The sequence below is a fragment of the Bicyclus anynana genome, chromosome 19, assembly GCF_947172395.1.
Source record: "Bicyclus anynana chromosome 19, ilBicAnyn1.1, whole genome shotgun sequence".
Classification (NCBI taxonomy): Eukaryota; Metazoa; Arthropoda; class Insecta; order Lepidoptera; family Nymphalidae; genus Bicyclus; species Bicyclus anynana.
In genome coordinates this window covers 1,948,094-1,967,672 of record NC_069101.1, presented here as the reverse complement: position 1 = coordinate 1,967,672, position 19,579 = coordinate 1,948,094, and the positions used below count along the sequence as shown (strand labels likewise).

Genomic DNA, 19,579 nt, shown 5'->3' with positions numbered 1-19,579 from the left:
CATGAGCACGTTCAATCCTAAGCTTTCTTAATTCTTTTCCTTTAGTCATACGATCAAGGATACAGGTACCTATTCTAAAATCAATATCTAAACAAATCTTATTTAATCTAAGATACAAATAAATACAGTCTAAATGTCTGTTTGTAATTTAAATCAAGTCAATTTTCAAAAATGCCCGCAATGAAAAACAACTGGTACGTATCGTTAGAACTACTCATTTGGAGCAATATTTAGTATGGCACAAATATTGTAGGATTGGTCTAAATCAAGTCATTAAGCTTGGATGACTCGTCACTTCTATACATTTTATTGAGTTTCATACTTAGACCATTAATAATTAAGTTATTAATGGTCTAAGCTTGTAATACCCATATTTCTAGGTGTCAAAAAAAATTTCGTGAAAGGTCGTTATTTTTGTCACTAGTCACACTAAGGATTAGTATACTCTAGAATAACAAGGGTCTTTACTCTATGCCGGATTAAATGTGAAAAAAAAACATTGTTTGACTTTGTGCGCCTGTGGACCATGTATTCAATGTACTCTATGCATGTATTATACTACTCTATGCTGTGGACGGAGTTGTGGAATTTTTTTTCAAGTTAAGTGGTTGCTAGAGAATTCGATTTCTGAATTCTGATTTTTCACCACAAACGTTTTGCGCAAAAGTAACTGATTATTATTATTGCAAACGTTGTTTGCAAACGCGGTATATCGAATTTGTGACCGTTTATCGGATAGCGACACCACGATGTCTCTGTTTGGATCTCTGATGGGGATGGCCGACGTGGATGAAGATCCGTTTTTCGGGTAATTATCTTATTTTTTATCATTACTTCGCTGAATTCCTTTTAATTTTATTTATATTCATATTAACTTATTTATAGACTTTATCAAAACCGCACTCCCATGCGCTAACCACGAACAATTAGCACGTTTGCCTCGATAATAGCAATGCTTGCTAAATGTCAGGTACTACAAAGACATTGATTTACTGTGATTTTTTATTAATTTCTTAATTCGTTGCGTACATATGTCATTGATTTTTGATTTATCGTTGTTTGAATTACTTTAATATTTGTGGGCAGTCTTAATTATATTATTCCATTTATTAACGAATTTCATTGGGTTCATAGACATATGAGTCCATGGTATGCACCTCCAACTTTTCAGTTAAGTGCATTTTATGTATCAAACTGTGAAGGAAAAACATTGTGAGAAAACCTGCCTGATTTTTTTTAAAATTCTCTACTTGTGTGAAGTTTGTCAGTTTGCATTTGGCCAGCATGATAGACTGTTGGCATAACTCCTCTCATTCTTATAGAAGACTTGTGCTCAACAGTGAGCCGAAAATGGGTTGTTCATGATGAGTAGACATAACATAGATTAGTTAATTTAACCTATATATAGACATGTTGCTCTTGGCTTAGTTGAAATACATACATACATACTGTCATATAATCTTTCGGCTAATGGGAGGCTTCAACCGTGGCTAGTTACCATTCTACTGGCTAAGACATACTGCTAAGCGATTTAGTGTTCCGGTACGATGATGTGTAGAAATCATAAGGGGTGTGGATTTTAATCCTACTTCTAACAAGTTAGCCCGCTTTCATCTTAGATTACATCATCACTTACCATCAGGTGAGATTGTTGGGAAGTGCTTACTTGTAAAGAATAAAAAAAAAAAACATCTCAAGCATAGCATATCTCTGGTGGAAAAGCACCCTTAGACACAAACTTACAAGGGCCAGGGTGCCGTTGTAATTCTATACTGAGTATTTTCAGATAAACATTTTTTATTTTTATTCTAATTTTCTTGCAGATGAAGTCACTGGCATCTTCCACTAGTATAAAAACAAGTGTTATTAAAAAAACTCATTTGGTTTATGGTGTCTTTTAACCTTATTCCATTTTTCATATAGAATTCTAAATCAATGTTTTAATTACTTATTATCTAAAACATCTATGAAACAAATAAGAAGATAAATGCTAAAGAATCTATATATCTTTATACATATAATTGATTTTCTAATTTAATAAGGATTTTACATTTTTCAATACATAAATACTTATAATATATATATCCACCCAGAAGGTATATATTACTCAATGAAACTTTATGGTACCTCAATACTTTATAATTACTGTATTGAGATAAATTGGACCTCAGAGAACATGGCCACTATTTATCCCAGAAAATCCATGGTTCACACGGGATTTGAATTTTTTTTCATCTTGTTATTCCTGTAATCTGTTGTGAGACATTCAGCTAGATTATATTAAGGCCTGTTAGGTTCAAAATCCAGTGATTTGCCTAATTTTACTATAAATTTATCTTACTAAATTTGGTCTAAGCTTTATATCATATGATGTTTGCAGGTCGCACATGAGGCACATGCGTCAGATGAACAACATGATGAACTCGCTGTTCTCTGACCCCTTCGGCATGCTGGGCGAGGGGCCACTGTCCATCATGGGCGGCAGGCGAGGGAACGCTATGATGCCCTATATGCCTCAGATGCCTTCAATCAACAGGCTTCTGGCAGGTAACCAACAAAAAGTCAAATGTGTCTCTTTATAATATTAGTAAAGACATTGTGTTTATGTATCTAAATTAGCACTGGGCATTGCTTTTTTGCTATGAACGGCTAATGCTGAGCTGCAAACCCTTTCTGTTTGGTGTTGCAGACAGTCATATAATAATATGTAAGATAGGATGTACTGTTTGTGACACTAAAAAAATTAATAAACTTATTTTCATTCTTTCTTTCTATCAGCGTCTCAATAAAATAAAATTCAGAATCTAACCTACACTGTTAAACTTTCACATGTCCAAAAATCATGATTATATAAAATCTTTTAGTTTTGAGCATTGTGAAATTTTTATTTATGATACCTGTGGTGTAGTTCAGCAATGAAAATCTATATTACCAGCGAGTAACATGGGGTATGGTATATGGTATGGTATATACTATGGTTTAATATTCATCTGAAAATGAGAACTATGTGTCCACTAGTAAAGTATTAAGTATCACTAAACAAATCCAAAACAAGTAAACATTCCAAGGATAATCTTTTAAGTTTTGAGCATTGTGAAATATTCATATATGATATCTGATACATGTAATAAGTACTGGTGATATATTTGAAACTTACATAATATTATTTCCACCAAATTGATGACACATTTTGGCAGTGCTTTGATCTGTTATTTGCATGGGTTATTTGTGTTCATGTGGGTGGCTGTATGTTTGCCTAAGATTGTGGAGTTGGGTGTAATTATATACATGTCTGTTGATTGGTCACTATGTGCTAGTCACAGTTTTAACTATATTTTTTTTTTGTTTTTATGTGTGGTAAATAAATGATGTATTTTTGATACATATTTTACAGTTGACAGATGGGCATATTTATAAAAATTTGATGTCCTACAAATTGATCTGGGTGTATTCCCTTTAAATATAGGCTAAATATCCCTTTAAAATATATGCTAAATATCCCTTTATTATTATAGGATCCTATCTAAATATAGGGTTAATGTGCAGCTAAATCTATTCAGCAATTCTTGTGTTATAATTAGTGTTAACTAAACCGATTTTGCTTTTTATAGATACACTAGCAAATGCCCTGCGGTTTTACCCGCGTAGTTGCCTGGTCAAGCTTCGCTTTGACGCACTTATTTCCTTCCCCCTACTCTACTACCACCCTACACCTACCCTACCTTATTCTACCCCTACCGTACTCTACCCCTACTGTACTCTACCCCTACTGTACTCTACCCCTATACTCTACCCTACTCCTACCCAACCTCTTACCAATCCCTACCGTACTCCCAGCCTACACCTAGCCTACACCCAGCCTACAACTTTCCTACTCTAAAAATCAACTTCCAATATTCTAGATTTTCTACACCTATTTCTAGATACCTTCTTTCGGGCACCTTGTCCATCCAAGCGTACCCAAAATATTTGTGCCATGCACCTATTTGCCATGCTCTTTCTTTAGACTTAGTCCTATGTTATGATATTAACATTGATTTGTTTTTAAAAATTAAATGTTGTTACAGATGTGACCGGCGGCCACGGGATGGGCGCCAGCTCGTACTCCAGCAGCACGGTGGTCATGTCCAGCGGACCCAACGGCAGTCCTCAGGTTTGTGTTAATCAAGCTATAAAGGTCTATGTACACCACGTTTTTTTAACGCGCCTTTGACGCCTGTTTATAGCGATACAAATGAGATGCTAATGCGCGTGTGTATTAATACAAATGTCAACCATATATGCATAGGCCCTAAAAGACATCAGTACTTACTTTACTTATACTTTAGTATAATTACCTAAAGTAGGTCCACGGTAAAGGGGCCTGTCTCTTCTCTGTGAGGTTGTGACTCGCTGGACTATTGTCGAACCCACTCTTATCACAGTCTGCCTAATTGGAAGGAGTTGGAAATATTGGTCATATTTCATCATCATCATTATCAACCCATATTTGGCTCACTGTTGAGCTCGAGTCTCCTTTCAGTATGAGAGGGGTTAGGCCAATAGTCCACCACGCTGGCCCAATGCGGATTGGCAGACCTCACACACACAGAGAATTAAGAAAGTTCTCTGGTATGCAGGTTTCCTCACGATGTTTTCCTTCACCGTTTGAGACTCGTGATATTTAATTTCTTAAAATGCACACAATTGCAAAGTTGGATGTGCATGCCCCGGACGGGATTCGAACCCACACCCTCTGGAATCGGAGGCAGAGGTCATGTCCACTGGGCTATCACGGCTCTTGGTCATATTTAAGATATGGCAAATATTCTTAAAAAAAGATAAGCAGATGTGTTCTATGACAACTTCGCTTTTCGAGTGTAATCCCCAGTAAGAACATTCCCTCATTGTTTTTATAAAAATAGGTCTAAATAATGTGCTTCCTTTTAATCCAGCTCTGATATGTTCTGTGAATCAGGTTTGAAGCCAGAACATTTGGTGTGACTCATTAGTCGTGTTTTATTATTTTGCGTGACGCTGTCAATCTCTTCATAGACAGTTTCCATCTTAAGTTGCTCGTGAAACTCGTCATTCTTTATGAACCACGGAACACCACAGCTCCTTCTCAGAATTAAGTTTTGGGTCCTTTGCAGGATGGATATATAGTTGCTGGAACTTCCCCACAACTAGATGCCAATACGTCCAGACCGGATTTATTTGGAATGGAAGTGATTTATCGAAAACTCAAGTTCACGCGGACGAAGTCGCGGGCTTCAGCTTGTATCATAAAAACACCGACAAACTGTCAACTTAACTTTCCACCGATATTTGACTTTTTGAAGTTATGTGACTATGATAGTTAGGCATGTTTACATTTTTCCCATTCCAAAAGTGCCATCAAAAGTTTCACATAATCAATGAAATGCTAACAGGTGTACAGCTCCACGAGCAGCACCAAGATCGGCCCCAACGGAGTGAAGGAGACGCGCAACACGCTGCAAGACTCCCGCACCGGCGTGAAGAAAATGTCCATTGGTGAGTTCCGGTCAAACATCCACATAGAGATTATTGCCATTTAAATTATCAAATCGGCGATCTTAACCCTGCCCTAAGGGTTAAGATCGCCAATCGGATAATTTAAATTGCCTGGTGGGTCTGACAGACCCGACTCTTAATAAAATAGACATTGTTTTAAAAAAATGAAAGAGCAACGGCTGAGTTTATTGCCGGTTTCTTCTCAGCAGAACCAGCATTCCGAGCCGGTGGTAGAATCTTTACAAATAGTCAACTGACGTGTCAAAAGTGCTTGTAAACTGAGACTACTTCAAATAAATGAATTTTGAATTTTTGAAAATTTTGATGAAAACCTAAAACCCAAAACGTGCACGTGCTCAAGTAATATGTATATTTACTTATATGCATTTGCAAAGTTGTGGTATACACAGTACACACTGTATAAAGGATGTCCCGTAATTAGTGGATAAAACGTAAGTGGGATACATCACCTAGTTATCTAAAACTAATTTGGATAGTTTTGAAAAAATCTATAGTGACCCAAGTTATTGGTACTTTTTACTCTATCTTGAATCAGATTTTTTAACGCTGTAGCTGCTGTAATTAATATTTTAAAGGTCTGATTTTTGTTAAATATTGTGAATAATGGCTAAAATAGCTAATTCAGTCATTTGTATTGACTTGATATTAAAAAAACTTTAAATTAATTTAAGTTATTAATTGCACATTATTACACTAAATATGCGACAATGCTTTTTATATCCAAAGATTGAAAAATATTATTCATTTGTGTCATACATACATATGAAGTGATTACATACATGTAAGTTTACGGGTCTGACAGACCCACCAGACACGCGGTGTGATTTTATCCACCACGCACCCCAAAGATTAAGGTTGGTCGTTCTAACTGCATATGAAATGGCATTGTCCTTTTTTACTAGTTTAGCTATTTAGGTGTTATAATATTTAGTTACTCTGATTGCCACATGTGGTATCTGGTACATATGGTCACTGGAGTGCACTTCATAGATGTATAAACGCAATGCATACTAGGAGGAATTTCCCATTTTGTACAATTTGTACCTATAGTGCATATGATGCTCTGAGGCTCATACTATAGATCATTGATTCCCAAAGTGGTCCAGGTGGACCTCCAGGGGTCTACAGAAGACGGGCGGCGGGGGTCTAAGTTGAAGTGACATAAAAATTTATCTGGTTTCATACCGAATGGGGGGTCCACGAAAATTTATCTGGTTTCATACCGAATGGGGATATTTAAAATAAAATAACGGGGAATTGATTGCTTCCTTGTGTTGTGCCTAGATATTAAAAAAATAAAGTTCGCTGAAATGACTTTGGCTGGACTTTATTAATTAATTAACTAAGCAAGTAATCAATTCTCACTATTTATTATTTAACTGTTATTTTGTGGTGGCCGTTGAATCAGCTAATCAAATTTTTTGTCGTGTTTCGGATATAAATTTAGCAGGGGGTCCACCGGAAATAGTTGAATTTGAAGGGTCTATGATGAAAAAAAGTTTGGGAACCTCTGCTATGGATGCTCGTCGGCAGGTCACCACATCGGGGAGCGCGCGCACGTGATCGAGCGCGAGCAGAACGTGTACTCCGGGGACGCCGAGGAGCGGCAGGAGTTCATCAACCTGGACGAGGACGAGGCGGAGGGCTTCGACAGGTTAGCTACCCTCACTTATATTAACTTCGAGCCATAAAAGGGATGATGACAGTTTTTAAAATCTATACTCTATACTAATATTATAAAGAGGAAAAGTTTGTAAGTTTGTCACATTTTTTAAATGGGGTAATCTTCGGAACTACTGGTCCGATTTTAAAAATTCTTTCACCAGTAGAATGCTACATTATCAGAGAGTGCTATAGGCTATTATATTATATATATATATATATATATATATATATATATTAGCCGAGTTATCACAGTTTTTGTCATACAGGTCGGACTGAAAATCCTCTTAAACAGACTTATTCGCATGCGCTGCCTTAATTATTGTGTAAAATTTAAATTAATGTATGGAGACTTTATGTATCTTTAAAAGTTCTACAAAAAAGTCCGCGACACCACATATCTATCTTCTATATATTAGCAGATATAGTACCGTTTGTGTTTTAAAAATTATTAAATTTATATACTTAGGTTTACATCATTATTTATACAACTAAACTTTAATCCTTATTAAAATAAACTATTTAATAATCACAAGGATATTATGGAGATAAGATTTGCCCTTTACAGTATGTTAATTACTTAAATAGTTTCGGAGATAATACAAAAGGAGATCATTTACGCTCCATACATTTCTGGGCTCTTTTTTGAAAGTGCCGGCCAACAAAAAAAAATGGCACGACTCGTTAGAATTAGCCATTTGGAGTAATAGCTAATATGGCATAAAAGTTGTAGGAGGGCTCTGAACCAAGTTATACAGGTTCGACGATTCGTTATTTCCATACATTTTGTCGATTTTCAAAAGTGCCCGCCAAGAAAAAAAACTGATACGTATCGTTAGAACTGCCCATTTGGAGCAATAGTTAGTATGGCACAAAGATTGTATTTCTAGTTTTTTTTTTCTTAGCAGGCACATTTAAAAGTTGACAAAATGTATGGAAATAACGAATTATCGAACCTGTATAATTTGGTTCCGAGCCACCTGACAACTTTTATGCCATATTAGCTATTACTTTAAATGATTAGTTCAAACGATTCGTGCCATTTTTTTTCGTTGGCCGGCACTTTCAAAAAGGGCCCAAAATGAATGATCTCCTTTCTAAAAGACGCAGAAATTCCGCTATATGACAACCCGGCGCTTTCATTTACGTAGTTCCCGTTCCCGTGTGAATATGAGGATCAAACATAGCCTATAACACTCGCAAATAACGTAGCTTTCTATTGGTAAAACAATTTTCCAAATCGGTCCAGTAGATCCAGAGATTACCTCCTACAACCACACGAACTTTACCTCTTTATATTATTAGCATAGAAGTCTCTATTTCTCTTGGTCATCCCACCACTCTCGAAGGACTGGGCCGATTTTGCTAAGGGTAGGAGTAAGATAGAGAAGTTAAAGGGTAGTGTAGGGTACGGGTAGGGAAGCGTAGGGGTAGGGTAGGTTTACGACCGGCTTTAGGGTAGTGGTAGGGTAGGGGTAGAGGTAGGGTAGTGGTAGGGTAGAGGTACGGGTAGGATAGGGAAGTGGTAGGGTAGGGGTAGGATAGGCGTGAGATAGGGGTACGGGTGGGATAGGGGTAGGAAAGGGATAGGGTACGGGGAGGGTAGGGGTAGGATGGGGGTAGGGTGTAGGTAAGGTAGGGGTAGGGTAGGGGTAGGTTTGGGGTAGGGGTAGGGTAGTGTAGATGTAGGGGTTGGGGTAGGGGTAGGGTAGGGTAGGGGTAGTAGTAAAGTTGACATCGAAATTTACGCGGACGAAGTCGCGGGCGTCCGCTAGTTATATATAAATTAGGAGTATGCTAATAGTACATCAATTTTGTAAAAGTAACAGGGTATCTGATCGATCATTACTTTCGGAGCTACAGGGATTTAAAGGGTCAGATTTGCGGCGCTGCCGCGGATCCCTGAAAAACGCCCCATACAAAATGGTACGATCACGGTCGGTCCCTTATAAAATTTAATAAAAAAATACAACCTTCAAAACCTAAAAACGTACCCACTAAACTAAAAATCGAAAAATAACATTATAATATTATTATGTTGTACATGCTGATCAGTTTGAAGGCGGTGAATTTCGAGCGAAAAGTGTTTTAGACGTTTGGAAAATTTAAACCATTATTCCATGTACTGCACAAAATTAATATTGTTTATATTAAATTTTTGACGGCCTCCGTGGCGCAGTGGTATGCGTGGTGGATTTACAAGACGGAGGTCCTGGGTTCGATCCCCGGCTGGGCCGATTGAGGTTTTCTTAATTGGTCCAGATGTGGCTGGTGGGAGGCTTCGGCCGTGGCAAGTTACCACCCTACCGACAAAGACGTACCGCCAAGCGATTTAGCGTTGCAGTACGATGTCGTGTGGAAACCGAAAAGGGGTGTGGAATTTCATCCTCCTCCTAACAAGTTAGCCCGCTTCCATCTTAGACTGCACCATCAGGTGAGATTGTAGTCAAGGGCTAACTTGTAGAGAATAAAAAAAAAAAATATGAGTCAACTATCCTATTAAGTGGATATTGATTGATGATGGTGATTTACCATAATGAACCATTCCCCACGTCTTACTAGCATAAGATTATGCACGGGCATAAGTTAGTTATTTCTGCATATCGTCTCCAAAGAGTAAAAAAATCTTTTGTAGGTTTGGGTGTACTCTTCTATAACAAGGTCCCCAAGACTGTGATGGACCTGCCAATGCATAACTTTAAGCAATGTGTTAAAAAACATTTGCTTAGTCGAGGTTACTACACCATCGATGAGTTCCTTAATGACAAAGTTGCTTGGAGGCCGTTGGATCAGCTTCCACCTTCACACAGGAAGTAAAACTATAAGAAATTGTAATCTTGTCATCAATTGTAATTATAATATTATTGTATGATTTTTTTTTTTTTAAAGAGCAACTGTTGAATTTCTTGCCGGTTTCTTCTCAGCAGAATCTGCCTTCCGAACCAGTGGTAGAATCTTTACAAATAGTTAACTGACGTATCAAAAGTGCTTATTTGCCTGGCAAGTTCTGGTCCCTTTGTTGCCCCAGCAGAAAATGTGTATGACACAGGTTGCTTATAATTTCTATGCAGACCTCTAATCATAAACACTCGGGCATGATTTGCATAAATTGGTTGTGTCTCTGTTCCATTTGTCACAAAGCCAGTTATGGTATCTTTTCGTTCATTATATGTCACATTTGTCTTAAGAGACATTTCGTCAAAGATTAAAAGACACAATTTTTCGTTTGCTGATTTCATTTCTGCCGATTTTGATTTCAATTGCATGAAAATCTTCTTATTTATTTCCGGTTTCTTGATTGACTTTTTTTTTGATTTTTCATTACAGGGAGTTCCAAGAGCGCGCCGGCGTCGCCCGCGGGCGCCCGCACCGCGCCGCCATAGCCGCCGCGCCGCGCGAGCCCGCGCTGCTGGCGCTGCCGGCCGCGCGCCTCGCGCCGCCGCCGGCCGCGCACGCGCCGCACTCGCCCACGTCACACTCCGCCGGGTGAGTCCACTACTGGGAACTTCTCACACTGCCCACAACATTTGCCACAGTTTTATAGTTAAAAGACTTCACCAATTGGTCGTAACTGAAAATCAGTGCTGCATACTTTTTTTTGTATACTATGAGCCAACTTCTCATACTACCCTGCACCCACAATTTGTTAGTTTAGATTTTAGTACAAAGGACTTCGTTACTTTCGTTACTACCTAATTTTCTTCGTAATTTAGAAGTAAACCGCTTCATGCACGTTTTTTTTTATTATTATTCTTTACAAGTTAGCCCTTGACTGCAATCTCACCTGATGGTAAGTGATGATGCAGTCTAAGATGGTAGAGGGCTAACTTGTTAGGAGGAGGATGAAAATCCACACTCCTTTTCTGTTTCTACACGACATCGTACCGGAACGCTAAATCGCTTGGCGGTACGTCTTTGCCGGTAGGGTGGTAACTAGCCACGGCCGAAGCCTCCCACCAGCCAGACCTGGACCAATTAAGAAAATCTCAATCGGCCCAGCCGTGGATCGAACCCAGGACCTCCGTCTTGTAAATCCACCGCGCATACCACTGCGCCACAGAGGTCGTCAGAACACGTGGCACACGGCACGTGTCGGCCGCGAGTGAGTCATTCGACCGGAACTCTTCGTACTATCTCGCCTCGTGACGATACGAGACGAAATAGTACCAAGTGTTCCGTGATAACTCACGACTCGGTCTCGACCTCAGACTCGGCCTCCCACTAATCCCCACCTAATGGTGGGGATTATTTGGAAGTCCAAGTGCTGGCGGTATAGGCTTCTAGCTCATTCACGAGGTTCTGCTCAGAAAATATCGAAAAACGTGATTAATGAATGCCTACTTAGCAGTGGAATCCCAAAGAAAAGGAAAGTCATACCGCTTGTTAGTCTGGCTAATGAACAGACTGAAATCGCCCGCCAAATTTAAAAAAAATATTTAAGCAAAAAATTAAAAACACGCGTTTTCATAATTTGTTTAAACTATTTTTTCGTTTGTGAATACATTACTATCTATAAATAGGTATTAGAGTTAGTATACTATATACTCAGTTATTCCAATATTTGCACTGTAATATTCAGTTTTTACACTGATTTTTTTTTAATTTGTTATTTGTAAATTCTACTTTCATTAGCCAAACTCTACAAACTCTGGTTTCTCAAACATCAATATTATACATATAATTATATATTTATTACAATAATGAAAATGTATAAATAGATTTTTAAAAGGTAACCGGGAATGGACTCTTCGCCACTGCTACTTAGTAGATTTCTCGTCTGCGCATTACAGGAATGCATTAGGAAGGAAAATGAAACTGATTTTTTTACATGAGTAAATCTATTTTGCTTTACGCTTATGGTGCCAGATTCGAAAGCATGGCAAGCGCAAAGACACGGATCTATATTTATCTAGAGACCGCACGACGTTTAATTATTTCTCTAACTGGTGACAGTTACGGTGATATTGTTTGTCGGTGTCAATGAGTAATGAAATATTATTTTAGATCCTTTAAAATTATGTCTATGTATTGCATGCTAATGGTATTTTCTTATTTTATATCAAGTGGATAGGCTTGTATTTTTTGTTGCAATATATTTTAAATATGAAATGTGGGTAGATGGAACAAATTAGAAACTTTACTTGTGCTTGTTTTAACTTTGACTGATATTTTTACTTCTAAGCCAATAAATATATTTATATCAATAGAAGGGGTGAAACATGGCCCAACGTTTGTAGGAAATTTTGTATTTTTTTTTATATTTGTATATAATTCAAAATGTGCGATAAGGAATTTCGTTTCAAAAATATTAATCATCCATTTGTTAAGTCATATTTATGAAAAAGGCTTTAAAGATAATTGATTAAATATAATGTGTTTTAAGAACTTCGAAAGTGTCACCAACTATAAAAACCATTTTTCAAATTTTATTCGCGGAAATATGTAATGAGGTTAAATGGAAACTTATTTCCCCTGAACTTGACGGCCTATGTGGCGCAGTGGTATGCGCGGTGGATTTTCAAGACGGAGGTCCTGGGTTCGATCCCCGGCTGGGCAGATTGAGATTTTCTTAATTTGTCCAGGTTTGGCTGGTGGGAGGCTTCGGCCGTGGCTATTTACCACCCTACCGGCAAAGACGTACCGCCAAGCGATTTAGCGTTCCGGTACGATGCCGTGTAAAAACCGAAAGGGGTGTGAATTTTCATCCTCCTCCTAACAAGTTAGCCCGATTCCATCTTAGACTGCATCATCACTTACCATCAGGTGAGATTGTAGTCAAAGGCTAACTTGTAAAGAATAAAAAAAAAAGAACTGAATTGTTATTTCACGGACAAAGTAGCTTCGCATTGTTAGACTCAGCGCCAATGAGAATAAACGCTAAGAAGTTTTTTTTTTAATATTTGCCATATCTTTTAAATATGACCAATATTCCCATTCCCCAGCATTAGTCATTAGTCGGGAAAGACTAATTAGTAGTGGAGTTCAATTAGTAGTGGAGTGGGTACGAGTGAGTCACCCAGTGTCATCGGATAGACCCTCAGACCAATTATTGTATAGGACCTGCCTCGCTAGATGTTACTTTTCTGTCAAAGTATATGATCGAACGATCGAACGATCTAATGCGATTATAAAAACTGTCTCTATAGAATCATTGTTAAATAGTTGTAATCGTGTTCGTCTGTTAAAGAACTCCGTAAAAATACCTTTTTATGTAATTGAATTATGTAAAAAACGGGCAAAAACTTCTAATTTAGTATAAAATATATACCAAATCTAAGCTCGTTTTCTTCAGAAAATGACAGACAATTTTGTTCGTGACTATGAGTGCGATACAGGTCCTTCTACAGGTCACCGAGGGTTTTACCGTTTTTCTATTGAGGCTATTGAGGCTCTAAAGATAGTTTCGCAACTGTTCCACCTACCCTCACAGTAGCCAGTAGTAGTACAGTAGTACAGTAGTACAGTAGTACAGTAGTTAGCACAGGTGTGTGTATTGCAGCGAGCGCCGCTACCGGCCCGCGCCACGCCGCCCCCTGCGCGCCTCCGCCAGCCCGCTCGCCACCTCGTGAGTATACTGCGACATGTAATGCTGGCTCCACACGACCGACCGATAGCCCACTACGATAGGAGATTGTGTAGAGGGCGTAATGGTGTGTGATAGCTTGCAAGTGAGTCATTGATATTTGTTTTTTTAAATGGCGTTTTTGGGTATAAATTAAAATATAACTAAACTAAGAAATAAGCCGAATAAGCTAGTATGATCTTGTCTCATTGCAGATCGACTGTAAAAGGGAAGAAGGGAACCATGGCTTGCCACTATACAACGACACCAATAAATTATCAAGTGTTGATAATTTTAACATTTATAACTTCATTTTATTATATTAAATGATTAATATTTAATATAATTATGTTCACAATTGAACACTGCCGTATATCTGAACTGGTATCCGTTTCAGCTCTAGTTAGTAATGGATATCTAGATAACCTTTTTACGCCATTTTTTTATAATTATAATTTATGAAGATCATATAATGCGCTAAATACAAGTAAGATATATTGAGGCAGTGGCGACAGCTTGCACTGCCATCACGTCATCGTGTAGAGCCAGCATAATCATAGCACACATATCAACTCGAGAAGAGATCGTCATTGTATCGCCATTAGATTTTCTCAAGGCGAAGCGATTACGTTACGATTCAAATTAGTGTGCTTTTCCTTAAAGTTTCATATAAAGAATACTGAATAGCGTTAATGCGGTGACAATGCCTTTCAGAGTTGATGTCTGTTGTGACCTTTAATATATAACAATATACATTTTTAATTTTTTTATATTTCTTTTAGTATTTATTTATCTTTTTGACTATAACATCCAAAAACTACCGCCTACGTAGTCTTATTCCATTGTGACAATAATTCTCCACACTTTTCTATACTATTCTATCCCACGTAAATTGTGACGTACATTTATTTATAGCTAAATTATCTAAAAACATAATAGGGATGATGACAGTTTTTTAATGGTATATAAATTAAGAGTACGCTGATAGTAAAGCAATTTTGTAAAAGTAATAGGGTATCTGCGATCATTACTTTCGGAGCTACAGGGATTTAAAGGGTCAGATTTGCGGCGCTGCCGCGGATCCCTGAAAACCGCCCCATACAAAATGGTACGAACTAATGACGTCATAGGCAATGTAATGATCGTTAGATTTGTATGGGCGTTCAAACAAAATTACTAATATCTTTGTTATTTGTGCGTTTATGTTTACAGTTCATGTATTAAAAAATGTCACATTTAATGTAAGGAAGCTAAAACTGTATGAATTTTCATCTAATTACGATAAAAGATTTTTAATAGATTTTGAAATTTTATAATCTCATTTATTTTACAAATATCCAGACAATCTTTGCTTATTATATATAAATTAGTTAACATTGACCCTATTTACCCGAATGTATCATAAAAATCAATATTTTCAAACCTAGTCATCATCCCCATTATTAACACAATTCCGGTTTCCAGTTCCAGATATTCGAGGAGGCGTTACTACTACTACTAATTAATATCGTAATTTTATGTAAAATATTTTTATTATTTTATTTATTTATGTGATGTCATGCTGTGTATAGTATTTGCTATGATTTCTCTTTGCTTTGTTTTAGCATGGCTTTGTGTTTTTTTCCTTTAATGGAATGTTGAATATTTTTTTACGGTTCATTCAATTCAATTCATTTGTACAATGTCATTGTAGACTCACACCTGATTTATGGAGATAAAAAAGAATGTTTAGCTTTTCTTAATAATAAATAAATGAAAAAACAAATTCACAAAAGTAAAGTCAACAAGACAAAAATGTAAATTATCTCAAGTAATCTCCAAAAGTACTGAACGAATTTTAAATGTGCAATTTCGATAGTTAGAATAAACGTGTAGCTCAAAAATGAGTTTCGGTTTGTCATTATAAAAATGTTATTATATTTATTATCCTAACGAAAATGCTGATAGAAAACAATCTTATTTTCTATCGGTTTTTATCTATCAATATTTAATTCTGAAAAAATAACAATTTTATTTCACTGTATATAAAACATACAAATATCATATGTCCTAAAGATGCGATAATAATGAGATATCTTTGTCTATGCTACAGCCCTACTCGATGTGTACTGTTTACCAACAAACTAATTAAAAATGAGGGATTAATCGTCATTTCACACTTAATATTAATTATAATTAACTTGTTCTTAAATTAATGAAAATAAAGATCATGAAGCTTAGAACAATTAATTATAGTTAATATATTTTGAATAACATTTTATAAACAAACAATAGGTACATAATTTAAAATAATTATTTATGAAATTACTTAGGTTTTCTACCTTTATTTTTAACTAGCGGACGCAAGCGACTTCGTCCGCGTGAAATTTAGTTTTTCACAAATCCTTAGGGAACCATGAATTTTTTCTGGGATAAAAAGTAGCCTATGTGTTAATCCAGACTATAATCAATCTCTACTCCAAATTTCAGGTGATTCGGTTCAGTATCATCAAAATTATCAGGTATTCGCAAACTCGGGAATCCATGGATTTTTTTCGGGATAAAAAGTAGCCTGTTTGTTAATCCAGAGTAAAATCTATTTCCATTTCAAATTTCAGCCAAATCGCTTCAGTAGTGGTTGCGTTAAAGAGTAACAAACATCCATACAAATTTTCGCGTTTATAATATTATAGTATGCGCATTATCATCTGAGTCGTCCGGTCATAAAAGTCAAAAAAGATAGGAATGTGCAGCGCGCCTACCTGCGCACCCTAATTATCGATAAACGGCTACCTGCGCACGTGCTAATGATGAGTCAATAATGATTTGGACGATTCTGATTGGTCGGTTTCTAATGTAATTGCATTGCGTATTTTTTTTGCTATAAATGTGTTTACTGCAATTAAATAAATACATTCATGTGTTACTCGTTGCGCACTATGGATACTAATATATAATAAATTTGGCAGAAGACGAAGATTCTGATGATGAAGACTCAGATGAAGATTAATTTTATTTAGTTAATAATTATATAATATGAAATATGTATTATATTAAATCAAATATTGTTAATTTTTTTAATTTTGTGAACAAGATACGATAATAAACTTTACTTATCGATAATATGTCTTTCATTGTTACACCCTTCACTAGACGGCTCCATAAGACCCATAAGTGCAAGCGAGATAGATATAGAGAAATGATTTATGGCCCTAAGACTCAGTTGTTAATGCTATTAGTATAGTAGGATTTGTTTGTTGGTAAAAAGTATACATCGAGTAGGGCTTTAGTATATTTAGACAAAATTATCTTCTTGACGTGCATCTTATGCCCCTAGTAGCGCTATTTTATAACGACGTTTTAATAACTCGACATAAGATTCGAATTCGTTTCTACCTCTCTCTATCAAGAGTATCGTGTTAGACAGAGAGATATAGAGACGAATCCGAAACTCACACTGTCAAAATCTAGCTATCAAAATATCGTTACAGAATAGAACTTACAAGGGCTTGTAGCCAAATAGCAGGTCAATTTTCTTTCTACAAACGCTAACGGTTTGAAAACTAATAAAATGTATGGATATGACAGATCCGATCGATAACTTGATCACGTGGCCTGTCGACAGCAAATGTCATTTCCATACATTTTTGAATTTCAAATCATTTGCGATTGTAGAAAGAGAATCTACTACAGTGTTGCTAAGTAACTAACCGTCTGATACATCACTGGACATTTAATCACAGTTTAACTGAGGACATTTAATCATGGTTTAACTTTTTTTTTTCTTTAAATTTTCAGGTCTGGAGTGCGCGAAGTGTACTCCGGCTCGCACCCTCAGCGCAGACACAAGCACCACAGACACCGACACGCGCCCAACGACAACTAGATGACGTCACGTGACATCGTGCATCTATCTCTATGCGCCGCTCTATGCTCTATGGTCTACTCATATATAACAACGTCAGGGATTGTGTAAATTGTGACATACGAAATATATCTATATTGTATACCTTCTGTTGGTTTAACATGTGACCCACGACATATCTATTTCCATTGTTCGACAATATGTAATTTTGTCTTTACGAGATAATGTCGTGTGTCGCATGTTAGGTCTTCTGATGGTATAATAAATAATATGGTATCAATAACTTCAAATTCCTTTATATTTTCTAAATGACATTAACTCAGATGACAAATTAAATAAACTAAATGACTTAAACGGATGAATAATCATCAATTAGAAATAAATTTTTATATGACGAAAATATTCATTCAATTTCGACTATAATATCAGGAACATCCAATACTTCTGTTAAAGGAATAACAAAGGAACCGAATATAAAACAATCTTCATCTTTAAAGAAAAATCTTCATGAAAAGTCGACGAACCCATGCGACAACGTCACCCAGGTCCGGCAAAATACTCTCTACGTACGTTTCACCCCGAAACCGGAGCATCCTCAGGAGATGTTGACTCTACAACGTGCTATTGCAAAATTTGCAATAAAATACTTTGCAATTGCACGTTGTAGAGTCAACATCTCCTGAGGATGCTCCGGTTTCGGGGTGAAACGTACGTAGAGAGTATTTTGCCGGACCTGGGTGACGTTGTCGCATGGGTTCGTCGACTTTTCGCGGATGATAGCAAAATAAATAAATCATTATATAATCATGATGAACTTCCGCAAAGTAACGCCTGCTTCTATCCAATCTTCATGAACCTGTCTAATGGATGAAAAGTAAAAATTTTTTGGTATGGTAACTGGATCTAAAGTAAATTAACCTTTTTAAGGAAATTTTGCGTTTTTTTATAGTCCGGAGATTGAGATTTATTGTTTTTTTTATAGATTGCATCGTCATTTAAAGTGAAAATGTCAACTTGTATATTTATTTATCATATTATAATATACCGAAAAAGAAATTCCCTGCATCCCTGAAGGAATTGACCGTTATATTTGGGTATACCTTTATGGTCATTAGTTTTGTAGTGAGTACTCCTATTAAAGTATTATAATTATGAGCCAAATAATTTCATCTCATTGTCGTATGGGTTAGTGTTCAAAGGTCAGCAAAACCTAACCAAAATTTGATGACATATTATTTATATAGTAGATTTTAGTATGTGAATCTGTTTCCATTGTTACTCACTACATCACTAACATTTTTTTTTTCGTCTGTTTTTTTCATTCAATTCATAGACAGGATAGGAGTACCCCAAGGGATCATTAAGCCGCGGATTGTCGAATTTAACGTCTATTTGTTTGAGAATTTGACACTCAGCGGGTGAATGACCCCCTGGGGGTGCCCCTACAACGTCTATGAACTCCACTGTAAATGTTTATGGGATGGGACTTACAACTTTTATCAATATTAAATAATTGTTGACGGATGGATGGATGGCCCCAAATAGTATGAATAGATGTGTTAGAACATATTTAGGGAGGCCTAAATAAGTTCTAATTGTACAAAGAGTTCCATTACGTAAGCGTTTCAAACGGACAAATAGTTTGTAAAATGTATGCCTTACACAAACCAATAGCCAATAGGGTTGTCAAAATCCCCTGATCTGCTAGCTCATAGAACAGACAACGCTAAAAGCTGACGCTTTTAGCAATAGAAGTAGCAAAGGGGCGTGGCCCGCGTACACCCGCGTGTGCGGAACACCGCAAGCGTGTCCGCGCATGTACTAGCAGTCTTGAATTGTTCTGTGACAAAAGGAATAAATAATATTCAACTCTAACGTAAGGGTGACATATTTCATTTTTTACTAAATATTAAACAGCCATTTAGGCCACGCCTCTGAGTATGCTGGTTTCGATACAAAGAATTGACACTTTATAA

General features: G+C 36.7%; 1 protein-coding gene across 2 annotated transcripts; it reads left to right on the top strand.

Annotated features, from left to right (window-relative positions):
* The first annotated feature begins 533 nt into the window (after positions 1-533).
* LOC112050640 (myeloid leukemia factor) lies at positions 534-18,155 on the top strand. 2 transcript variants are annotated; one of them, XM_052887413.1, is made up of 8 exons: positions 534-808; positions 2,381-2,547; positions 4,068-4,153; positions 5,412-5,514; positions 7,069-7,189; positions 10,525-10,683; positions 13,697-13,762; positions 17,537-18,155. In XM_052887413.1, the coding sequence occupies exons 1-8, from the start codon at positions 750-752 to the stop codon at positions 17,622-17,624; spliced, it is 849 nt and encodes a 282-aa protein (XP_052743373.1). In that variant the 5' UTR covers positions 534-749; the 3' UTR covers positions 17,625-18,155. The 2 variants fall into 2 exon arrangements, with proteins under 2 accessions (XP_052743373.1, XP_052743374.1); XM_052887414.1 differs by lacking the exon at positions 13,697-13,762 and having other exon boundaries at positions 536-808; positions 17,537-18,153.
* The last annotated feature ends 1,424 nt before the right edge of the window (positions 18,156-19,579 follow it).